This window comes from Pyrus communis, chromosome 15, assembly GCF_041283825.1.
Source record: "Pyrus communis isolate YQ-2024b chromosome 15, ASM4128382v1, whole genome shotgun sequence".
Lineage (NCBI taxonomy): Eukaryota > Viridiplantae > Streptophyta > Magnoliopsida > Rosales > Rosaceae > Pyrus > Pyrus communis.
In genome coordinates, this window is record NC_142579.1 from 19756306 (window position 1) to 19783010 (window position 26705).

At 37.7% G+C, this 26705-nt stretch overlaps 1 protein-coding gene and 1 long non-coding RNA gene across 2 annotated transcripts; one reads left to right on the forward strand and one right to left on the reverse strand.

Moving 5' to 3' along the window:
• Positions 1–6222: 6222 nt before the first annotated feature.
• On the reverse strand, positions 6223–18581 carry LOC137707602 (8-hydroxygeraniol dehydrogenase). The gene is given in 7 exon segments (XM_068446512.2): positions 6223–6570; positions 6665–6818; positions 6959–7299; positions 7302–7471; positions 17443–17556; positions 17704–17841; positions 18499–18581. Coding segments are annotated over 7 exon segments (1206 nt in total). The 3' UTR covers positions 6223–6364.
• Positions 18582–20049: 1468 nt separating this feature from the next.
• LOC148690647 (uncharacterized) lies at positions 20050–24352 on the forward strand. Its single transcript, XR_015956970.1, has 3 exons — positions 20050–20354; positions 21111–21692; positions 23177–24352. It is a non-coding gene; the product is annotated as an uncharacterized LOC148690647 (long non-coding RNA).
• The last annotated feature ends 2353 nt before the right edge of the window (positions 24353–26705 follow it).

A 26705-nucleotide genomic window follows, 5' to 3' on the forward strand; every position in this document is an offset into this window, starting at 1 on the left:
ACGACCTCATATGCATTAACTTATGGACACGACATGATGCTACCAATCGAGCTAAGTATAAACTAGTTACGAGTTATTGAACAATGCAGCTTGTTCAATGCCGAGTATAGTCAAGCCATGAGACAAGAGTTAGACAATTTGGAGGAATCTTATAATCAACGAGCGAGCTCGATGCCGATTACTTACTAGTGGCGCAAAAAAAGATTACCGAATGAGTTTATAATCAACGAGTTAGGCAAAAGACGTTCGATGAAAGTGAGTTAGTAAGGCAAACCATGTTACCAGTAGGGATTAAGGATCCTAGATTCGGGAAATGATCATCAAATTGGAAGGCTCATTGATCATCCACAAAGTTCTTGGCAAATGGGCATACCACCTCAAAGATTGAACTGGTTTAATTCATAAATTAGCGATCAATAGGAAATTCTTAAAGAAATATTATCTGGTCACTAGGAAGATGCAAGAATAAAGGATTGATTTCATTATTTTTCAAAGGGCATACACCCAAAATTACAAAAAGAAATCGATCGGCTTACAAGCTGGCACACAAAAATCCTAAGGAGTCGAATGAAGATAAGCTTTAAAAAAGGCTTTCAGTTTTAGCCACTTCACTTTGCCCATCGTGACCTCGGCCTGTCGTGTTCTTTTGTCAGCATTTAGTTGCCGTATCCGTTTCACACCAGCTACACATTCTACCAATCGAGGTTTGTTCGACTTAAAATCCTTCTCAAGCTCAGAAGCAACAGCCGACCTTTGACGATGAAGTTCGGCAATTTAACGATCAAGATCAGCCAATCTTTCCTTTTTACCTTTATTACCTCGAGCTCTGGTCGGATAGCTTTATGAGCGATCATTGCAGGCTTGAGGTCATCCTCTGCCCGAATAGCCTTCTCAAAAACAATGAAATATTGTTGAGTTGTTTCCAAGACAGTTAACAAATGAACAACACTCTCATTGCTTAGTAGGTCGTCGGATGCAAGGTCGTTCAAGCACTCTCCCATATAGTTGAGACCTTTACGTTGGAAGATTTGTGAGGCCAAGAGAGGCAGAAGTTCCTGCAGCTTGGCGAGGGCGCTAGACTCGGCCATGGTTGTAGAAGGCCCAATCGTCCTTGAAGTGCTAGAGAGAAATGCATCAAGCTCAACTTTCTATGAAGGCTACACATAAAATATTTGTTAAAGAAAAGAGAATTCAAAAGGATGGCAGAGAAAGAAGTTGTGTTAGACATGCCGAGAAACGATTTTGTCCATGTTTGTTAGTTCGTTGGTCGAACCCAGAAAGCTTAATGGCTGAGCCTAATGTTTAAGGTAGCTTTTCAATTCATGCGGCCAATGAAGGTTATCTACGTTTGATGGCCACTAGGGTGGCCAGGAAATATAAATAACGCCCTTCGACGTATAGAATTTTTGGTGAAATGAGCGATTGGGGGTTTTTCTTGGTTTAGAGTTATAAGGTAGGAAATTAATAAAAGAAAATGATGATGAGGCTTATAAAGATCGAAGTGACCTCCTGAGGAAGGATACCAAGGTTCTGGTCCTTGGGATAAACCGATGACTCTGACATTACTTCCGGTTCAACAGAAGGTGCCGCTTCATGTCCTGAACCTACTTAGGCCGCTTGAGGAATGACTTGGCTAACCACCTCGACTGCCGGTTAGAGATCACCCAGAGGGGATACGACACCTTTGACCTTGTCCAGAGGCAAAGGACTTGTAGTAGGTGGTTCAACCCATCAAGGGCGCCTCGCCAGCGAGGGTATTTCGCTCTCGTTCTCCTAATCATAAAAGATGATTATTCTTTAGTTGGGAGATCCAATCAAAATGAAATGAGAACATTATTAAAGGAAATTGTTATACCTCTTCCGCCAGGACAATCACTGGATTCTTCTTTGGATTGGGGGAAAGGTTTCTTTCGTGGTTACCGCCTTTTCCAGAGTAACGGTTGCTAGGCCGACATCAACAAGGGTGACGATCGGGCCTGGAGTTAGAAGATCCTTAAACATTAGGGCTACGACCGGTTCAACTTCAATAGCGACTTGTGTGGTGGGTCGAACAACGATCACCTGGCCCATGGTTGGTGTCGAGGGGTCTTGCGGTACTGTTGTTGAGACTTGGATAATAAGAGAAAGGAGAGGGATACTACGAGTGGTCGTTTCTGTGGTCTGACTTGAAATAACATAAATCTCCTGCTCTCCCTTCTTTGCCTTTTTCTTGATACATTTTTGGGGCTGGGCAATGTTACCAGTTGTCTTGGCCTCCGAGCGAGGCCGTTTGCTCGGTGCAATCAGCATAGCAGTGGCCACTATTGGAGTTGGAGTGGCCTTTTCAGCTAAGGGAGTTGCGATAGTTGTAGCCTTCTTTGGAGGAGGAGCAAGTTTCTTTTTGGCTGCGATCATCGCAACCACATCGGCCCCATTTTATTGCACGACCACTTGGAAAAACTAAGCTTGAGTCAAAATGAAGTTTGAATAGACGAATTGAGAAATAAAAGATATATGCCTTAAGCCATTTCTTTGGATTTTAGAGTAAGAGTCTTCTTTACTCAATTACCAAAAAGCGTCTTTGAAGTTTCCTTGGCTGAAACACCGAAGAAATCCTTGATGTAAGCATCCCACCAATAGGCGAATGTGTTGGTATAATGGGTCTCTAGAGTATTTGACCGAAGGTGAAATTTAGTACATCGCTATTGGAATTCCTACTCGGCTTCCTCGCATTCCTTCTACAAGGAGCCGAAGAGGCGTTCTTGGCTCAAAAGTGAGCGAGAGGTGAGGTGTGGCACATGACAACCCTAAAGGAAGCCCAATTAACGAGCCATAAAGTTAGGATGGTAAACTTCCCAGCTGGTTCGTCAAGCATTGCAACAAAAAAGAAGGTCGCGAGCTAGGGTAAATGGCCTCCAAGATTGTCAAAAGTCAGCTTCTTCTGTTTCCTCCCATACCGATGTGAGGAGTTTGATGGAAGACAGATATTTCTGGTGACGGCAAATTAGAAATTTGTCGTCTGATAAATCTTTAAGGACGAAGAAATACTTGAAGATATCTTTGGCCAAGTGAGTAGGAATGAGGCACGAGGCCAATTGAAGACCCATCGTTTCAGAAGAGTTGAAGCTTATGATTTCTGGCTTCACCATGGAAAAGTAGACCTACATCCAAAGTTAGAAGACCCAGAGTAAGCCGTTCTAGTGTGGATCGATCTTCCCAAAAGAAGCCTCGACCAAGCACCGATTGAGGTTGGCGAGGATAGCCAGGCTGAGGCCCAGGACATGGCGGCTGGCCAGAGCTTCGGCCATCGGCATATTTTCAGCCAAGCACTTGTTTGACTTACAAAAGATGAATTTATTGTACCAGTAAAACAAGAAAGCCTCGTGTTTTCCTTTCTTGAGATCTTCCTTCTCTGAACCAGGAAAGTGGTTGATTAAGGTGATGTAGTTAAAGAAATTTTTGTGCAATTTGTGCATATCTTCTTTTGACAGCTCCTGATGCTTCTTTGTCAAAATCTCAATAGCACAATCGTCGAAGATTGCTTTCAAATCTAGATTGAACTGATAGCGAGAAAGCTCGGTATCAATTGGGAGACCGAAGGGAGAAGTGCCAAGTATGGCTGTGATGTCCAACACGGTTGGACCAATGGGGCCGAAAGGATGAACCATAATGTTGGTGGTCGAACACCAAAAGCTCAAGGCGGCCATCAGGAGCTTTCGGTCCATGTTGATTTCAAAGGTCGAGAGTTTGATAGCGTAAAAAATGCCAAGAGTTTTCCACTCATCACTAAAGTGTGGCTCCATTCGGGTGACCCAAGTAGCCCAGGTCATAGGGTCGAGGGCCAGGCTCCTTGAGGTTTGGTCAATTCCCACTTTGACCAATCATACCCTTGGAATAAGGGTTTTAGGCAGTGGGCTTTCAGCATCTCGATGATGATTTCTGGGACGTTGTCCGTAAAGAGTGGTCCCAGAATCTAGTGAGTGGTGTTTGAATCACCCTCAAATTGAAAGGTTTTGATGGCACTCCGATCGATAAAGTCTTAGCATTTGTTGCATTCCTCAGTGATCTTAGTGATGAAAGTATTGAAGGCCATTGATGAAAGTTTGGAGTTTTTCTAGGTTTCGAGGTTTGGGTTCTTTTTCTGGGTTGGGAGCAAATGGCAAGAATTTATGAAGGTTGAAAGCGTGAAAGTTCGAACGAAGCTGGGCAGAGTATTTATAGACAATTGGGAGAGAAGATCAACGGTTTAGGTTTAAGAAATGAAGGGAAAATCCGATCGAAGAATTTCTTAATCATAACGAATCTTTTGAAAATCCAAGTAAAAAGGCCGAAAAACACGCTAATTGAGGTTACATGATTGTGTGTAACGACGAAGTTTATGACGAAGAGACATTTCAGTGTCTGCACACCTCGAACGTGCGAATACGAATTATTGAAGATGGACAATCGTGATGAGGAGCTACCATGTGTCAAGAAAATTGACGGATGTGAGAGGTCATGCTTAATAACTGTGTTTGGGTGGTTGGAGTATTCAAGGCTTGCCATGTTTTCTGATTTTTCTAGAAGGAATATCCTAAAGGTTTATTCTTTGGCAATGAATCACTTCTTCAAGGTAGAAGATCGGCCAGGAATTGTAGGCCGAAGACCTCAGAAGCGAAAGGGCAATGTTTGGGCCCAAAATAATATTTTGGGCTGAGCTTAGAGTTGTTCTCGGCCCAGTAACATTCACCTAGAATCTTGTCATGGGCTATCTAGTCAAGGTCGGCTTAATCCTGTTGCTAAGAGGATTGATTTAGATAAAGGTGAGGTAGTCGAACCCTAGTGCAACAAGGAGTCTTAAAGTTGAAGATGCATAGAATTAGGGGATGAATCTGATTCATTAAGGAGCTTGGTTCAAAGTCCCATAGGGGTTAAGATTGGCCAAAACCTTATCAGATTGGGTTGAGGAGTTCTAATCTGAGTATATTTTTAGTTCGGCTATGAGGGGGATCATTGCTATAAATAGAGAAGGGAATGCATCATTCAGGGCCCCTCCAAATCAACACACAAATTGCCATACGCAAAGCTTCTCAACAATCTTGAGATTTTTTCCTCTTCCCCTTTCTTTTCGCCAACACATCTTCAGTTTGGATAAACAGCACTGTGAAGGCAACCGGCAACATCTTCAGTTTGGATAGACAGCACTGGAGCCGTAGAATCAGTCAACCGAGGAGCACCTTCAGTTTGGATAGACAACATTACTTCAAGGCCAACTGGTTATTTATCCAAGTCTCGGTCAACAAGGATTTCCTAGTCCTTGTTGGTAAAGGTCATCTCATCAGCCTTCTTGGCTAAGTGAGGTGTTACCAGGTTACTAGGCTCAGTACATTGAAAGCTGAGTTTTATTTTATGATTGGATATTCATAAGTATATTTTAGAGTTTGGCATTCCGATGGCCAAACCACATTTACAATCAAGACATTTATCTCTTTTGAGTATTTTTGTCCGTACAATCTAGTATCAGTTCGGCGTACTTATACTCTCACGAATATAATTACCGAGACTGAACCCGGTGTCGACGATTTGTGAACTTCGAAGAAACTAGCAGCCTTGTCTTCAGGCTCTAGAACCCCAAGGTCGAGACATGTTCCTTTCCCGACCGCAGTCATAAGATGAAGAAGTCAGCAGCGCGCCCAACGCGTACATCAACATATTTTACTCCCCAGCACGTCTCGCAGTCAATCGAGTGACGTAGTTAGCTTATTAATTACTTGGCATGTGTGCCATGTAGGCTTGGTAGATTTTAGGGTCAACAAGGACTCACTCTACATCGAACTTCAACGATTCGAACTGCTTATTTTGAAAGTCTTGATTCATAGATTATCCTTGCAAAAAATCAATTCAATCCAAAAAAAATTACTCTAAAAAATAAGTAAATTGAAATTCACAGAGAAAAAAGTAAATTAAAATTTACTGAAAATATAAGATAATCTCAAAATTTATTGATTGAAAATATGAAAGATAATACACCATATCGTCTTAAAGGAGATTTAATAATGCCAGTCAATTCTAGATTTTTTAGGAGTTGAAATACGAAACGAATTACACCAATAACAAAATACTGAAAAACTTGGAAAATCATAATGCTAATAAAACATGTAAATGATAGAATACGGCTGAAAGAGCTCATATGTCAAAGCTTAGGCGTGATTTAGCTGAAAGAGCTCATATGTCAAAGCTTAGGCGTGATTTAGACTCGTGGCGTCGTCCCATATACTTTCTTATTTGAAATATTAAATGGCCAATACAAACAAAATAAACGTGCCAGGCACAAATCAACCTACGTGGATGAAATGTAGTTACTTAAGACCTTACAACAACTTTCATTATTCACCTTCTTGAGTCTTCAAGCTTCGCTAGCAGCCAGTGTGTTTGCAACATCAATGACAAATCGGTATCTTACATCATTCTTAGCAAGACGCTCCATTGCTGTGTTCACGTAATCCATTGAGATAACTTCAACCTCCGCCGTTATGTTGTGTTTTGCTGCAAAATCAATCATTTCCTGGGTCTCCTTCATGCCTCCGATTCCACCGGCCAGAGACTTTCTTCCTAGATTCACATTTTGATAATCATTTTAGATTCTAGACCGAAATAATGTACGAGATAATATACAAGTCAAATTATCCAGGAGTTTTATACTTACCCGTGATTAAAGGAAACACATGGAGGTTTAGTGGCTTTACTGGTACACCCACCAGAATAAGCTTCCCATGGGGCTTCAAAAGACCAAGTAAGGGCACAATGGGATGCGCAGCTGAGACTGTGTCGATGATGCCATCCAATGTGCCTCTGGCAGCCTGCAATTGAAACTCATCATACACTGATGAACTAATCTCGCTTAGTCCTCTAGTTACTTGAAAAAAAATATAAGAGGACTAATTTAATGAGAGCAAAACGAGCAAACATATCATCATAAATAAATTGGCTAAAAATTAACCTTCATTTGCTCCTGGTCGCAGCTAACCACGAATGAATCAGCCGCGAGTTTCTTCAGAGCTTCATCTTTCTTGCCAGGGGAGGTACTAATCACAGACACTTTTGACCCGAACGCCTTAGCGAATTTCACACCGGTGTGACCAAGCCCGCCAAGGCTTACAATGCCAACATGCTTACCAGGCTCAGATAAGCCAAAATATTTCAGGGGACTGTACACTGTGATCCCAGCACATAGTAGAGGAGCACCAGCATCAAGTGGCAGGTTCTCGGGGAAACGAACAATGTAGCGCTCATTGGCGACCATTGTGTCTGAGTAACCTCCATATGTGACGGTTCCGTCGGGGTAAAGGAATTGTAGGTAGGAATCATTTTGGGGCAGTGGTTTTCAAGGTTGCTGTTACAGCTCTTGCAGGCATAACAAGCACCAACCATGCAGCCTACACCCACTTTGTCTCCTATTTTCACTTTATTCACCTTGCTTCCCACTTCTGTCACTTCCCCCTCAGTCTCATGCCTGAAAATTAGCAAATTAAAATCCAAGTTTGTTTTTTCGTTACTTCTTTTGGATATATATATATGTGTGTGTGTATATATATATATATATATATATATTGTAGGCATTTTAATTCAAAAATGTTAGCCATTGCTCACATGCTATATATGCATGTTAGAGCACTCGAGAAGAGTTTTTGTAGAGAAAAGTTGCAATGATTATTTTTTTTTTTTTTAAATAGTACTACTATATAATGATTTTCCTTTTTTTGTTTTTTTTTTTTTGTTTTTTTGAAAGTAGTATTCGGGGCGGAATCAAAATTGAAAATAGGGGAGCCACAAGAATAAATTCGTACCACAAAGCATAAAATTGTGCCAGGTATACAATAGACTTACAGAAAAGCCGGGAGAGGGGGCCTGCGGGCCCTTACCATGATTCGCCTATGGTAGTATTTATGTTTACTTGCGAGAGGTACTAATTAAGTTTAAATATTGTAAACGAGTTGGATACTAATTTTATTTTCTCATCTTTAAGTGTAAATATATTGTTATATATAAGAAAAGAAAAAAAATTATTTAGTAGCTTGACATAAATACTTTTAATAATTTAATTGTTATTTAGTAATATACGGTCATAATGAAAAAAATATAAATGATTCATAAAAGGTTGCCTATACCAAATAAGCTATGGACGTACGTGGAGAAGTTTTTCTCTTTGCCCAGAACATGAACTAGTACACTATATGTAATAATACAAGTACAAAAAATATCCTTTTAAATGTTCTTTGATGTGTATTGTAATGTTTGATGCACTAGTTCATATTCAAACTATACTGAAAATATCTAGTGTACGTGTGATTACCGTGTTAATAAGGAATCTATACTACTATATAAAGCCAGCTGCCCCATTTGGGGCCACAGGCTTCACCAAAAATAATTGGACAAAATTACCCTCCAAACTAAACAGTTTAAAAAGCAGTCCAAAATAATGCAGGGATATTTTCGTCGTATATATAGTATTTTTTTTATAATTATTTTTTTTTTGTGTTATTTTTTTAATTAGTATCTCACATTATGCTAGCAATAATATGATTCAATCAATTGTTTATCAAATATTATTTTCTCTATTTTTAAACATGTTTAAAACATCTTAAGAGGTGTAGTGTCGGTTATAAAAAAGGTGTTCCGCACGTGCATAATAATGTGATTCAATTAGTTAACTAATAATTGTTTTTTTTTTTAACAAATGATATTATCTACTAAGGAAAAGAGAGTGAACTTAACCTCACAATAGACTAATAATAATATGATTCAAAAGATGTGTAATCACGCGTAGTACGATATGATTCAACAAAAGTTAGTGAAATATAAAGTGGACCGAGTCATCGAAAATTAATTTAGTCCAATATGTCTTTTTAGTTCCTCAAGGCCAACTTTTAACCGGTAGTTGCCAATGCATTACATGTAAAACACATTTATACCATTGTTCTCAAAATCCCTCCCTAGGCGTTACGCGGTTAGCTACCGTTCCGATTAATACCTAGGCATTTGAAAATTAAGAAATGACGCCTAGACCTGCTAAGGTGCTTACCTAGCCCTCCCAGACCTGCCTAGACACCTACCTAGATTGCAATTCACTTAGATAGAAAATAGATAACTTTCCTTTTGCATTTTAATATTTCCCAAAAATTGTAAAAGACTTATTGAACACTTAAATAAACACACATTACATGTTTTCTCCTCATGTTTTTGTTGTGTTCCAATACTTCATAATATATATATATATATATATATATATATATATATATCATTCTATTTTTTAGTTTATGATAAAATTATATATATTTTAAGTACAAAATGACACTTAGTTACACGAAATATAATAAATTTACTTAAATCTGTTTAATCCATCTAGTCACCTGCCTAGATGATAGGTTCCAACACGCCACCCGACTAGCGCTCAATATCTTTTAGAACCAAGATTTACAGAGAGTCTCCAAAGCCTCCATATAATGCCAATGAATTACATGCAAAGCGCATTTATATGGAGACAAACACTGAAAAGCAATTCACAGTACAATTATTGTATGGAGACTTTGGACATTGCATTTACATCGTTCATCTAAACCACATATTTAATGCCAATGAATTACATGCAAAGCGCATTTATATGGAGACAAACACTGAAAAGCAATTCACAGTACAATTATTGTACGGAGACTGTGGACATTGCATTTACATCGTTCATCTAAACCACATATTTGATTGCTCACTTATGAATACGTTTTACTGTTGTAACACTGTTGTAACTGGGTTGCGTGTGTATTACGGAGTCATGGACGGTTGGACTCACCTGTGTCTTTGAAAACTAGGTTTATTGAACTGATGGTAATCATCTAAGTTGACAAAAAAAAAAAAAAAAAACACCAAATCCAAGACCAATGTAATTAATAAGATATAAATTGACATTTTCTTATCAAATATGTTATTCTTATCGTATTTTGTATTATTTTTTTAATAAGAATAATGATAAGGAGATTAAATTTTTAAACTAAATTTTATAAACCAAATGATGTGTTGTCAATAAGAAATAAACACATTAATCATTTGTCACCAAATGATGTGGTTGTTGATAATTGAATTATTACTTATATATTGATTAACATGCTTATTTTTTATTGGTGACACATCATTTGATTTAAAAATTTGGTCTCCTTAATATTACCCTTCTAATGAAGATGAGAATCACATGTGTTGATGAGCCTTACATATCATCAAATAAGTGAATTGCACTTTATTCAGAAAGATTTTCAAAATAGCACCCAAGATCCATATTATATTGACATTTTCAACCTGTAATTTAAATACAATTCAAACCTTATATGTTAACATAAGTTTTTCTATATGTTGAAGACAATTCATCCGATTCGAATTTGATTATTTTCGATACAAATAACAAATAGGTAATCCACATAATAAACGAATCAAATATGGATTAAGCCAATTCGATCCCTTTGCGGATCACTTGCGATTATCATTATAAAACAATCTTTATAGTCTATAACTTATGGATTAAACTAACTGTTTATTTGTGTTAAGTTTACTGGAAATTTGTGTTAAGTTTACTGGAATAGAAGAAGATAATTGTGTTAAGGTGATAGGAGCATATTTATGTGACATTGTTAGCTTGTTTCTTTGCATTTAGTGAGTTAGTTTCTATTTATTATAGTGATTTAAGCTATTTTCGTGTGTTTGTAGGTCCAATTGGCAAAGGTGACAAGAAATGGCAATTTGAAGCAATTTGGAGCATGTTGGGCTTGGATTAGATAGCATCCGTATGGAGCAAGGTGGATGGACGTTTTTTGAAGTTCAAATGAGGCTAGGAATGTGCTGAAGAGATAAAGAAACAAATTCAAGACATAAAAAATAAGGAATCAGCTAAAAGGAAGGAACATTATCCAAAATCTTTTCAAAACCTTATCCAAACTTACCTTATCTTATCTTATCCTACCTTAATTCCAGCTGTAAGGGGGAATCAATTTCACATTAAATCAACTAAATATCTGGTTCTAGAAGCCCTATACTCTACCCTAGATTTGTGCCGCACAAGCTAACCCTTTTCCCCTAAGAATCTGCCGCAGCACCCTAGTCCTTTTCCTTCTTGGTTTGTGCCATGTAATCCTTCTCCTTTACAACCTTTGTCATGCCCCCTAGCCCTATAAATACACCACACATCTACCACATAAAGAGGAGCCTTAGAGAGAAATTCAGAGAAATTAAACACTTTGTGCTGCAACTTTGTAAGCAATGAGAGCTTGGAGCCATGCTTGCCATCCAAAGCCTTTGGTATTGCTAGAGCATATCTAGGTGTATTCTATCCTTAGTTTTAGTCCAATGTTTGTTTTAATTTGGTTTTCAATTATGATGAACATGTGGAACTAATTTCAATTTAGTTAGAGGTGAATTCAAAGCCATGAACATATGTGTGATATGAATTGATTACATCCAGTTATTGTTTCATAAATCGTGAATGCAATTTACTTATCTGTTTGATTGATAACTTATTCTTGTATGTTGATTAAGGACGCCTACTTAGTTTGCATGCATGAATTTGATGCTAAAATATAAGCAAATTTCACCTAAAAGTTATGAATTTATATTTATAAGTAGTTGAGGTTGCTAGTCACGATTGCGTTAAGTAAATTCCTGGTAGGAGTATCGTGCAGTTCATAGTTACGAATGTCATGTCAATGCTTATGATTTTCATAGAACTTAATGATCTTTGATATGTATCTCTATCATGCAGTTCATATAGGGAACTTGATAAGAATAATTTGATTGCTTCGTTGAGTCCAATTCAATGAATTTAGGAAAATCTGTTGGTTAATTTGTGCAGTTCACGGTTAACTTGTGGCATTGTCATTCGTGGTTTATAGGAATAATAACTGGAAATCGATTTGTATGCATATGTGTCATGTGTGGAGAAGGACCCTCTAGCTAGCCTTTCACCCCTTAAGTCACCTTAATTTCGTGCAATCTTTACTTAGTTCTGCAACTTATTAGTTTTAAGTCAATTTTCGTCCAAACAAACCCCCCTTTAGTATTTTGTGTCAATTTAGTTAGATTTTAGCCCAAATCACCCCTTAGTGCTTATTTTGAGTTATTTGAGTCAGTTTAGCTTAGTTTTATGTTTTTTAGTCTAATTAGTGTAGATTAGCATCCCTCCTAATCCTTGGCTTAGAACGATCCCTACTTACGTATACTACAATTGTCTAAAAGAGGGTTTAATTTGTGTGTTAGTTTCTAGCACATCAAAAATTTGGCGTCGTTGCCGGGAATTAACAAAATTGCTAATCTTCCCCTTTGTTTCTGTTTTCGTTTTTCTTGTGTTTCTGATTTAGTTTAGTTTTGTTTTCTTTGTTTTAGGTATTAGTTTATGACTCGAAGTTCTCAACCTGTTCGTACACATATATTGGAGTTTGACAACAATTTTGAACGAACTTTGAGAAGGAAGAGGAAGTAACCAAAACTCAATCCACCAAGTTCTAGCTCTGAATCTAAGTTTGAAGAAGAAGAGGAAGAGGAACAAGACATGACTGTGGATAATCGAACAATCAAGGAACTTTCAGCCTCGGGATTGGACAATGTCATCCCTCTTTGTATTCAATACCAACGCTCAAGGCAAGACCAATGAGTTTGAATTGAAGTCTAGTCTACTGCATCACATTCCCAAATATCATGGGCTGTCCATGGAAGATCTGAACAAGCATCTTAAGGAATTTGAAGTGGTGTGCCCAAGCATGACACCAATCAACGTGGATGGGAATATTTTGAAGATGAAAGCCTTTCCATTCTCTCTTATGGACAAGGCTAAAGATTGGCTCTATGAACTAGCACCTGGAACCGTTACTTCTTGGGAAAGCATGAAGAAAGCATTCTTAGAGAAATTCTTCCCAACTTCAAGAGTCATTCTTTTGAGGAAGAAAATTAGTGGAATTCAACAAGGCCCGGGAGAATCCTTTCTAGCGTACTATGAGCATTTTAAGACGTTAGTTGCATCTTGCCCACAACATCAAATGAAGGAAGAGCTTTTAATTCAATATTTCTATGAAGGACTACTTCCACTTGAGAGACAAATGCTTAATGCTTCAGCGGGAGGTGCCTTGGTTGACAAAACACCAGTTACAGTGAAGATCTTAATAGCGAACTGAGCCTTGAATGCACAACAATATGAAGGAGTTGGACAGAGAGACCCCCCACAGCAACACCAAGTTAATGAGGTAAGTTCAATGGCCGAAATTCAATCTCAATTGGCTAATCTCACTGTTCTTGTGTCACATGTTGACGAAGGATCCAAAATGCAAGGAACAAGTACTTGTAGCGTATGCTCTATGCAAGGACACCCCACTGATCAATGTCCTCAATTAATAGAGAATGGAGGATGGGAAAGTGCCAATGCCGTGGGTTATCAAGGCCAAAATCAACCAAGGTATGACGCGTTTTCCAACACCTACAACCCGGGCTGGAGAGAGCATCCAAATATAAAGTAAAGTGAACCTCAACAAACTCATCAACAAGGCGGATATAGACAGCCACCTCTGGGACTCTATCAAAGACCATTCGTACCACCACAACTCCCACCAAAATTTGCCCAACCAAATTCAGGTTCGTCATTAGATAATGATAAAATTCTTCAAGTACTAACTTATTTGACTCAGGGTTTACAAAATCAAGCCAAAGAGATGGGCGAAGTGAAGAAGCAAATTGGGTAGATGGTAGAATTCATGGGACAGTTTAGAGAACAAGGCAAACTGCCTAGTTTAACCATTGTCAATCCAAAGAGAGGTTTTGAAACTGCCAACGCCATCACGTTAAGAAGTGGCAAGGAAATTGGAACAAGTTCAAAAACGTCAAAACCAACCTAAGAGGAGGACGAAAAGTTGCTGCAACAAGAAGCAAGAGCCACGGCAAGGGAAGAACACCCTTTGCCGCAGCCCCTTAAGCACCCTATGCCGTCCAACTCAACTAAGGTAGGTCCAAATTTAATTCCTTCTAACATTATTCCACCAAATATGCCTTTCCTTGGTAGGTTTATGCAATCTAGGAACGAAGAGAATGAAAAAGACATTCTAGAGAACTTCAAGAAGGTGCAAGTCAATATCCCGCTCCTTGATGCGATAAACCAAATTCCAAAGTATGCTAAGTTTTTTAAGAAGCTTTGTACAACAAAGAAATGAATTCGGGAGAAAAAGGTGGTACATGTAAGTGAAAATGTCTTTGCAACGTTGCAAAGGAAGCTGCCACCTAAATGCAAAGATCCAAGTAGTTTCACTATCCTTTGTGTAATTGGTAATACAAGCTTTGAATATGCTATGCTAGATTTAGGTGTTTCCATTAATGTCATGCCATATTCTGTTTATGCATCTATGAATCTAGGAGAGCTTAAAAATGATGGAGTTATTATCCAATTAACCGATCGTTCTAATGCATATCCGAAAGGAGTTTTGGAAGGTGTTTTGATGCAAGTTAACCATTTGATTTTTCCAGCCGATTTCTATGTGCTTGAGATGGAAGATTCAGCCCATTCTCCACCGTTGCCAATCTTAATTGGACGACTTTTCTTGAAAATAGCCCAAACCAAGATTGATGTGCCCAAGGGAGCGTTAATGATGGAGTTTGGTGGCGATATGATTAAATTCAATGTTTCTGAATCTGTTAAGAATCCTAATGATGTTCGTTCTTGTTTTGCCATAGATGTGATTAAAAATTTAGGGCAAGAACGTTCAGCAGCACTAATCAAGAAGGATGTATCTAGAACTACCATCGAAGAGGGAATTGGAATGGAGCACAAAGAACACGCCACTGCGCTCAAAATACCCAATCTGGCCGAGAGAATCCCTAATGAATTTGTTGACAGTGCTGCTACTTTTGAGCCTTCGTCGCAGTATATTGGTGAGCCACCTATTCCAATTCCAATTCCCATTTCAATTAATAGGTTGTTACCTTCTTTGGTGCAAGCACCCAATCGAATCCAAGGTAGTGTGACAGTTTACGTTGACTTTTGGAAACGTAACGCCAAAATCAAGAAGGATCACTATCCCCTGCCGTTCATAGATCCAATGCATGAGTATTTTGAGGAGCATGTCGTGGAGAGTGTACCCCTCCATGCCGTGGACCCTAGTGGAGCTTAAAATGCGGTATTGTTCAGCTGGAAGACGTTAAAGTAAGCGCTTCTTGGGAGGCAACCCATGCGTTTAAATAAAGAAGACCTAGGAATATCAGGCTCCAAAACCAGATTTGCGTTCCTTAACCTTACTCTTTATTGCTTTTACTTTGCCATAATTGTCATGTTTGTTAGTTGTGTTGTTTGATTGCTTGCGTGTGAGTCTATGTTTGAAACATTGAGGACAATGTTTGGTTTAAGTGTTGGGGGGGGGGGGTAAATAGAATACTTTTCATGACTTATTTTCGAAATTTATCACCTATCACTTCTAAAGTTGTTACTCACTGTTTTTAAGTGTTTTTATTGTGTTTTGAAGTGTTTTAATGTGTCATATAACAAAAAATCCGAAAATTTTGATTAAAAAAAATCGAAAAAGCTTGAAAAAATACCAAAAATAGTCGTTTTTGTTGATTGTTTGTGTCTTAGGGTACCTTCCAACACAATGATGAGGATTTGGTTTTTAATTGCATGACTATTAAAGAAAGTTACAAACATGGGTGGATGTTTGATATGCTCTTTGGTTAATACTTAGTTGTAGTTGTCATTTACGAATTCGCATGTAATCACAAAGAAAAAAGAAAAAAAAAAATCAGTTTTTGTAGCATGCTTGAAGGAAGAAACTCAAACTAACGCTACAACCATGAGAAACTTGAGCCTATTCTCTGTTTAGAGAGTTATTAATCTATGATGTTTTTGTTTTCTAAAGTCGTTGCATGATCTCATTATTTCTTTGCTTGGTTGCTACTTAGAATGAGTTTTCATCATTTTAGTTCCAAATACTAGAACTCATGCCCATTTCAATCAAAACATAAAATTGGTTGCATGGCAAATAACAAGATGAAGTTGTTTAGTTAAAGCAGAGCCAAAAAGCCTTACCCTTTGCATATGTATTGTAGATTTAACCCTTTTGAGCCTTATTTAGCCTATTTTCTTTGTTAGCCTGCATTATCCTTACCTAGCCTAGTATAGGACTATTCATACCCTTATTCTTAAAGAATAGTGGAGCATGACTTGTTGGGAATTCTTTTTGATTTACAATATGCAGAAAAACAAGTGTGGGGGAAGAATTTGTCTTTGTGAATTGGTGAAGGAGTACGCTTTGTGTTTCAAAAGAAGGGAAAAAAAAACAAATAGAAAAAAAAAACGTGGAAAAAGAAAGAGAAAAGAAAAAGTTTTGTAGAAAAAGAAAAAAATGGTTGAAAATAAGTAAGATGGAGTTCAAAAGTGTTGGATGTTGAATAAGGGTCCAAAAAAGTTGAATCTGGCCCTAAGTGTTGTGTGAAACTCCCATGAGTGTTTAAAGTTGATTTCTGCATTCAAAAGTTGAATTCTAAGTGTTGATTTCATTATGTTGTTTACTATCACTTTAAGAACCTTTATTTCTCCTTAACCTTTCTTTGCTAGCCAATACCTTAGCCTCATTACAACCCTTAGACTAATCCCTGGTTCTCACTTCTGACTAGTGGCATTCTGTTCATGAGATCATATACATGTTGTATTAATAATTCCAGAAAGTGCCTTCTTTGTTATAACATATGTGAGCGGTAGTCTACATGTTTATATCAATCTTCTCACATATACTTAGTATAGGGAGTGTAATCAGAAAATCTGAGTGAAAATAGAGAGTATATCTAGTGAGGAATTGAGGGATTCTCTAAGGAATGCTACTACATTCAAAATGTTGTTTTAATTGATTAAATGCGAGCTAGAGAGTGGTGACTGCGGTTAAGTGTATACTCAAGAGTAAGGATGGCTAAAATCTATGTGAGTAGTGATTTTTAACGTGTCATGTTTCACTGGAAATCTCTGAGACAATTGTTGGAAGGTTTAGGTTTTATTTTGTTTTCTTCATTTTGCTCGGGGATTAGCAAAAGCTAAGTGTGGGGGATAAGGTTAATAGGAAAACTAACGAAAAAATACTTGAAAACTTTGAGTTTAATCAAAAGGACAAAAATGTGTTGTAAGTGAATAGTACTAGGAGTGACTTTTTAGAGTAAAAATGATGTTTTTTGTTAAAGTGAATAATACCGAGAGTGTTTCGTTAAAACTCCCTAAGTTAATTTATTTTTATTTGTTTTCCTCTTATTTGTATTTTTATGCTCCCTCTCCTAAATCGTATGTTTTAGCAAAGGAAAAAAAAAAGATATAAGGGCATAGGCATATATAGAACTGAAATGACAGATCAGGTGAAGAATATAATGGAAATAAAGGAATATATATTAACAAGATGGATTAGATTGAAGGTTACACACACACACACACGTACGTACCCAGGAACCATAGGGTACATAGAGATCCCCCATTCATTCTTGATGTTATGAAGATCAGTGTGGCATATCCCACAATACAACACCTTAAACCTCACGTCCTCATCACCTGTTGGTCTGTACATACACACATATCATATCACACGCAAAGGTTTTCAGAGCAAGAATTAGAGGGAAAAATTAAGAAAAAAAAAAAATATATATATATATATATATATATATTTAGAATCTGAAAAACAAGTGATTGAATATATTTATAATTACCTTCTTGAGAAGCTAGAGGGAGAGAGGTGGCCAGATGCGTCTCTGGCAGCCCAGCCAAATGCCTTCACAGGATGTTCTTGTTCTGGAGCCTTTTTCCATTTTTGAAGCACTAAGTGCGAGTGTGGAGAAGGTGTAGTCCTTCAAGTATGCGTGTTGAGTGCTCCACAACAGGTTAGAATGCTTAAAGCTTCGGTATAAATATAGAAAAGTAGGGGGCGGGGCCAGCACGCAAACCGAAACCTCTAGTAGGTTGATTCCATATACAATCAAATAATACAGTTCAACATTACGTATGAGGAAATTTTTTTATCATTACTATTAAGTGGTGGTAATATTCACCATTATCATTGGATGAATTTAAAATTTGAGATTTATCTAATGGATGACACAAATTTCAAATTTTAAACTCTTTTAATAATAATAAGTAAGGTGATGAACATTACCATCACTTAAAAGCGGTGAGGAAAACATTCCACATGATGCATCAAAGCGTACATTTTTTCTGCGCCTTGATACATAACAACATTCCTCATGATGCATGAACCCTAATTTATTATTTTTTTATTATTATATGTATTGTATATTGCATATATTTATCAAAATATATATATATATATATATATATATTTTCATACATACGCAATTGATATTTCTTGTGTTGAATTTTGTGAGAAAGAAATCGAAAGAAAGTAGAAGCATGAATTTTCTTTTTCATTTTGAAAACCCTAAAATCGAAAAAAAAAAAAAAAAAAAAAAACAAACAAACAAAAAGAAAAGGAAAAATCGATGTCGTACTGCGCCTGGCTGACTTCCAACCGAATCGCATTCCACCAAGCCTGCAGCTTGGCATGCGCCCCACAACGACATCGTTTCGACATCCGGACCACAGCAGCCCTCTAGGCTTGCTGTTGCACGCGAGAACTTGTCTTGTCCCTGGGTTTTCTTTCTGCTGGGCATGCAACCCTCGGCCGCCTCCAGCAACCCTGCAACTTGCTAGGCTTTAGAAGTACTTAGGGGATCATTAATCCCACATCAGCCACAATCTTAAGTAGAAGTACTTTTATAGTTAAATAAGATTTGGGCCTAACCCATTGACCTTGGGCTTTTGCTTGGGTACTTATTAATTTCTCAAAGATGGCCTTTCGGCCTGTATTTGATTGACTCTAGCAATGTTTACATCGTGCTTAAAAAGTGGGGAGATTGCCACCTCTTATAAAAGCATAAGAGGCCATGGCGTGAGCAGTCATATTACATGATCTTAGTGTAAAAAGAAAACTAATAGTGCCCACAACGGTAGTTAAAGTCTGGATATTATGAACAACCACCCTTTTACCTTAAATAATCTCAATAAGCTTTGACACATCTGATTCCACAATTACCTTCTTCCTCCCTTATTTGAGCAAAGAATGTGGAGCCTTCTAACAAGCAATCTTCAATCCACGTTAAAAAGTACAACAACACTATCTCCGCTTATCAACAATGAGGAGCGGGTGGTACCTACACAAGAAAATTCTTGTCGGCAGATGTTCTCTGAAGTTCACTAGGTTATTAGGGTTCCTAGATACTTAGGGTTTGGTCAACTATCGCCTTCTTATCCAGCACGCTATGGGATGATCATTGCTTGATTTATGGGCTGCCTTTATCTTGTCAACTTTCTTGTGATTAGTAATTTCAGATTACTTGTAGATTACAATTACTAATTAGTCAACTTCTTGATTCAAGGAGCCGTCTCTTTATGTTTTAGTTTAAGCCTAATAGCTAGGGGCATGATTTAAGGGATTAGTCATCGTGTATGATGACCTCTCTTGGTTTATATACCTTGTACATCCTATAATGTTTCCATGAATGAAATACAACAATATAATTTGGAAATAAACATCGTATCAAGGCAAGTAGAATAACATGTCTCTACAATACTGGTGTTTGTTCATTGTTTCTTCTTCAACAATGGCTGAAGATAACCCATTTGGGTCTGAGGCTGAAAGTTGTCATGTTTGGTCTCCTTTCAATCAATCAGAGGTAGATGTAAACCCAAACCAAAGGTTGAGTTCAATTTTGTTTAAATGAATTCAATTATTTGTCACTATTAGAAAATATCATTTTGCCGACAAATTATAAGTTAACAAAGTAAAATTTTGTCACCACAAAACACCTTTCCGACGAAAATTTTAATTTGTAGGCTCATAGTCGTTGAATTTGTGCTGACAAAATTTTCGTCGGTGAAAAATATTTATATCGACAAATAAAATGACACTCAGGAAAGCATGCAAGTTTGTCGTCCCTGATAATCAAAAGACGGGCGCGGACTAATTTATTCTCGCGCCCTTTGTTTTTTGGTCTTTTTGATTCACCTGCTTCTTCTTTTTTAGCAAAAAAAATATCCCTTTAAAAATCATTGTATTTTAATTGAACCCTAGTCTTAACTGTCGATAGCCCACCCCTCCGCTTCTCTTTGAAATCGTAACTCTCTGCTCTTCGATCCTGCTCCATCTGCTCGTCGTCACTCCGTATGCTCAACATCGCCGTTGCTCCATGTGCTCGACATCACCGTTGATTCGTCTGCTCGCATCACCGTCGAAGTGCCCGACCATTCTAGCTCCGAAATTTCTAATGTAGGGTGCTTCTTTGCATTTCGTTCTCTAAAACTTTGGGTAAGTTCTCAATCTCTATCCACCCTATTCTTTCCCAGTAGCTTTTTGTTTAGTTTTAATTTTATGGTGCTTTTCTTAGATTTGTTTTACCACTGTAATTTTGAGGGATTTTAGGTAATGAATTTGGTTGAGAATCTAAGTTAGGTTTGTAATTTCTTTCTAGGCTGCCTGGGTTTGAGGATGATTAATCCACTTTTTGAATTTTAATTACTTTTAACTTTTATTTATAAGAAACTGCAATCAAAATGCAGTTATGGTTTTATAGTCATAATCGATTGTGAGTCTTTGCACCACATCAATCAATTCCTATGTTTAATCAATTGAAATTAGGGTCATGTTACTAATGAAATTGTCGGGTTAAGGTTATATGATATTTGCTTCTAGGATTTGTGTTTTTATTTTTTAAACTTTTTCATTTTTTGTCTGTTATTAATTCCTAAACGAGAACACCAATTTGGGAATGCTTTTGTGACATTAAGTTATCTTCTATCTTCATTTTATATAGTTTGCTTCTAATTTATGTGTGTTATTTAGATTATTGATCAAATCAACTGTGTAGGAGGCTAGGAGCTTAAATAAGTGAGTTAAAAAAATCTAAATTGTCCCTCTATTATGCAGAACACTATGAGCAAGGAGTTTTCTGCATGTAGGTTTGATTGTGATGATAATATATTTTTATATTTTGTTTTTCTCTGCCTTATGTTTATCCTAAATACATTGATGACATCCTTTGCATTTTCTTGCATGTCGGAGTAGTTTGATTATGTCTAATGCTAGAATCGAGCAAGAAGCATACTGGAACAATGAGCATAGATTGGTCTGCACCGTTGAGATCTGCACCGCCTCTGAGGGTGACCGCTTTGAGAAATCGGTCATTTTCCCATTACTCTCGCTGGTTTTTATTGCTTTTAAAGTTCCAATATTTAATCAAATTAATATTTTAGTGGTAGATATTTCTACAATTGGGCTGCATATTTCATGAAAAATTTGATATGTGGTCCAATTCTTCTGTTGCAATCCTTTATTGTTCTCGGGTATATTTTTCTCGTTGTTTGACAACCACCAGTCATCTGGTACATGATTCATTTTCTAGTCAATAAATGTTTAGTAACTATTTAACTTTCTTTCATCATTAACTGGTTAGATTATAATCCCAGCCTCTATAGAAATGTTTAGTAACAGCACACATTCAGTTTGGTGATTTGGATTCAGTTTTCACTGGTGTTTCTCTGGCATTATTTAATCTTCTTTAAAAATAGTACTTGTACAGAAAGAGCTTAGGAGGCAAACAATGCCTGCTTTATGCGAAGAAGCACAAGATCAAAGAAGCTCTAGAAGGTTCGTTATCTCTCTAGTCTGTAACGTATATATGATCAATTATATATGAAACTTCCTTTTTTTCTTTTGTTTATAGCGTATCTGTGACATCCCACATCGCCCAAGGGAGTGATCCTTATATGTATATTCCCATCTCTACCTAGCACAAGGCCTTTTGGGAGTTCACTGGCTTCGGGTTCCATGGGAACTTCCGAAGCCAGTGAACTCCGAAGTTAAGCGAGTAGCGCGTGAGAGCACTCACGTGATGGGTGACCCACTGGGAAGTTCTCGTGTGAGTTCCCAGAAACAAAACCGTGAGGGTGTGCTGGGGGCCCAAAGCGAACAATATCGTGCTACGATGGAGTCGGGCCCGGGAAGCGGTCCCGCCCGGGCCGGGATGTGCCAATTTGGTATCAGAGCCTATCCCTGGTCATGGTGTGCCAACGAGGACGTCGAGCCCCTAAGGGAATGGATTGTGACATCTCACATCATCCAGGGGAGTGATCCTTATATGTATATTCCCATCTTTACCTAGCACGAGACCTTCTGGGAACTCACACGAGAACTTCCCAGTGGGTCACCCATCATGGGAGTGCTCTCACGCGTTACTCGCTTAACTTCAGAGTTCCTATGGAACCCGAAGCCAGTGAGCTCCCAAAATGCCTCGTGCTAGGTAGAGATAGGAATATACATATAAGGATCACTCCCCTGGGTGATGTGGGATGTCACAATCCACCTCTCTTAGGGGCCCGATGTCCTCGTTGGCACACCACGACCAGGGATAGGCTCTGATACCAAATTGTCACATCCCGGCCCGGGTGGGACCACTTCCCGGGCCTGACTCCACCGTAGCACGATATTGTCCACTTTGGGCCCCCAGCACACCCTCACGGTTTTGTTTCTGGGAACTCACACAAGAACTTCCCAGTGGGTCACCCATCATGGGAGTGCTCCCGCGCGCTACTTGCTTAACTTTGGAGTTCTCATGGAACCCGAAGCCAGCGAGCTCCCAAAAGGCCTCGTGCTAGGTAGAGATGAGAATATACATATAAGGATCACTCGTGGGATGTTACAATCCACCCTCTTAGGGATCCGACATCCTCGTTGGCACACCACGACTAGGGATAGGCTCTGATACCAAATTGTCACATCCTGGCCCGGGCATGACCACTTCCTGAGCCCGACTCCACCGTAGCACGATATTGTCCGCTTTGGGCCCTTAGCACACCCTCATAGTTTTTTTTTCTGGGAACTCACACGAGAATTTCCCAGTGGGTCACCCATCATGGGAGTGCTCTTGCGCGCTACTCACTTAACTTTGAAGTTCTCATGGAACCCGAAGCTAGTGAGCTCCTACAAGGCCTCATGCTAGGTAGAGATGAGAATATACATATAAGGATCACTCCCCTGAGCGATGTGGGATGTCACAGTATCACTGTCTTAAAGTTCTTGTGTAATCGCGTAGTAATTTGAACTTGTAATTGTTTAATTTTTCATTTAGTTAGGCTGTTGATTCTTCATGGCTTTCATTTCTGAATCTCAATCCCAAGGTCACATTAATAATACGTATGCAAACGCATCTCAAAGAGACCCGAAAATTTTGATGACTCCACTAATACAATTTGCAAAGGTTAGCCTAGCCTTTTTCTTTACTTATCACTTTATTCAAATCAGTTCTGCTGCATTCTTGTGTTCATTTTGGTGGTATCATGCTATGTTGGTTATTGATTGTCGTTTTTGTTGCACGTGAGTCCATTTTGGTGATATTATACAAGGCAGGTGTTAATTATTGATTGTCGTTAAATCACACTTGATCAAGAACTAAAACTTTTTTTTCTCAATGTGCTACAAATGAATCGTGGTGGCCAGGTTGGTGCACTTTTTCATTGAGCCTTCCTAACTATTAATGATCATTGACTGTGTTAAAACCTGTCTTTTTCCATCTAACTAGAGACACTAGAAGATAGACAGAGTGGTACTCTGAATTGATGTTGCTTGATCACTTCTTATGAATTAACATGCATTACCCTACCGTTGAGTTGTGGGAAGATAGTTTGTGTATTTAATTTATTTATATTTGGTGTGAATTTTAATGTTTTTAAATTGGTCATCATTTTTTGTTTACAATTATGCCTAGATTGACCTCTTCACTTGAGAACATGATGACATTAAGAATGTGCCTACCATGAATGCTCAGATGCTTTGGTCCTTTTCCATAGTTGAGCATCTACTGATTTCTTTTTTTTTTTTTTTTTTTTTTTAAATCCTGCAGGTTATTTCTAAAATTATTGAAACATCATGGTGTATCAGATGGTTTGATTATAAGCCACCTCCCTTTTGGTCCAACAACTTATTTCAACTGCTCAATTTGGCACATAGTGTAATAATTTTCACATATTTTGGTATTAAGACTAATGTAGGACGACATAGAAAGGATTTAGATTCATTGTTAAAATTGATTGTGAGTCTATGGCTAATTGTATTGTCAACTTGTACCTATTTGGTTATGTTTGTGTTTTGTAACATTTATTTGGTAGGTGCAGGATGGTATGATGCTACATGGCAGCTAATTTTGAGGAATGACAGAAGAATAATTTTATTGTGTAACATATGCTTTCGTATAAGCACTCTAGATGTACATTAAAAATTTATCAATCAATAAAGTATTATTTGTTAACAAATTTGTGTATTGTATTTTGATATGTTTATGTAGTTGTTGAGCATTAAAGTAATTATTATTATTTTTTTATAAATTAAATGTCCTTCCCGATGAAACCAGTTTTGTCGAGACAGAGAAGACTATGTCGATGAAATATCCATGGTGACAAACATATTTTGTTGGTTGAAAAGTACTATTTGTCGGCTAAAATGCCCTTTACCGACGAAAATATTTGTCAGGACACATGGAAATGCTGACAAAAAAGAGTTTTTCGGTAAAATTTGAACCTTAGCTGACAAAATACCAAAATTTGTCTGGAAACTCTTAGACAACATGCTTTACGAGACAAAATGGCCAACAAATGTTTTCATCAGGAAAGACTCTTTGCCGACAAATTTTGGCTTTTGTTGGCAAACTAGTTTTGTAGGTAAAGTCAAAATTTGTAGTGGTGTGTCTTGGTCAAGGGCTATTTCCCTGGCCCTAGGTGGAAGATCAAAGCTGAGATTCATCAATGGAAGCATTTAAGTCCCTGAAGTTACATTTCCATCATATGAAGCATGGGTTAGCAAGGATCAAATTGTCATGTCTTGGCTTCTTAATTCCATGGAACAAACGTTGGTTGAGATATTCAGCTATTCAAGGCTATAGTCGAAGAGATGTATGGAGATCAAAACAATGATGCTCAAGTGTTTCAATTGAAGAGAGACATTACAAACTTGCAGCAAAATGGGAAGCCATTTTTCCAATTACTTGGAAGCACGAAAGGTATGTGGAATGAACTTGAAGTATATCATTCCATACCACTGAAGTTGCAGTGTTGTTGAAAAAAGTTGAAGAAGACAAAATCTTCCAACTTTTGTTCAGCTTGGGGTTTGAATATGAAGACCTTTGTCGTCACATACTTATAAACCCATAACAGCTCTCATTTGCAAGTGTAAGAACCCTCACTTGAAATGTCATCACTACAATGCAACATGACATGTCAAGGATCGTTGTTGGATCCTTCATCCAGAATTGAAGCCAGAGTTCATGAAGTTTAATAAAAGAGTTTAGAAGAAGCCACAACACATTGTGTAAAAAGTCAACCATTCTGTTTCTTTCTTTCTTGAAGTGACTGACTCACTGATGCAGTTGTCCTTAAATCCAACAGCCCTCATCAACGAGTTTACTGCGTACATCTAAAGTAAGAAGAATAATGATGAAGCTTCCACTTCAATCAATAGCATTACTAGGGAAGTTCGCTAGATTTTTGGTTGACCATGAAGATATCTAAACTGCTCTAAAATTTGAACAAAATGCATGACTTATAGGTCATTGATTCCGGTGCCACGTAGCATATGACAAATCAAATTTCTAAACTCTATACGTTTGAAATTTTTTCCAAACATTTACATGTGTCTGTTGCAAATGGAAAAGGTGTCAAAATATTAGGGAAAGAAAAGATCAATCTAATCTCAAATAGTATCGAGTCAAGTGCTTTATATATACCCTCGTTTTGCAACTACCCAAATGTTTCTATGTCAATTCAAGTCTAGCACAAGATAAGCATTTACGGCATCAAAGATTAGCAGACACTTGTCATATGTCTAAGTTCACTAGACTTCCTCTTGGTTTATCCTCCACTAAGACCAGTAAAGTGTTTGAACTTGTACACTCGGATGTATGGGGACCAATTGTTGGATCCTTTAATGGCTATAAATACTTTGTTACTTTTGTTGATGATTTTTCAAGAGTCACTTGGTTATATCTTTTGAAATCTAAGAGTGAAGTGATTGAAATATTTAAGGATTTTCATAACCTTGTAAACAACCATTTTGATTCTAAAATTAAAACATTACAGTTTGATAATGCACCGAATACACGTCTCATAACATGCAACAAAATTTGAGCACTCATGGAATCATGCATCAAACAAGTTGTGGTGGGCTTGGCCGGGAGGAAAAATCTTGACTTACTTAATACAACGAGAGCTTTGATGACACAAATGAATGTTCCTAAAAGATTTTGGCCTCAAGGTGTCTTGACTACAACCTACCTAATTAACAGGTTAAAGTTCTTAGTTTGAAGTCACCTATGGAGGTGCTTAAAGGAAGAAAAATTGATATTGATCACTTCAAAGTATTTGGATGCATTTGTTTAATGCGCATTCAGTCTCAACATAGGGACAAACTAGACCTTAGGGCTAACAAGTTCATTTTCCTTGGTTATCTATTATCTCAAAAAGGTTGCAAGTGCTTTAGCCCTATTTTGAGAAAATTAGTTGTCTAAGGATGTAAATTTTCAAGAGTCATATCCTTATTACAACATAAAACTTGATGTTTCAAGTGAGGGGGAGTCCTTCCTTAAATTATTTCCATTGCCGAGCAATGCATGTC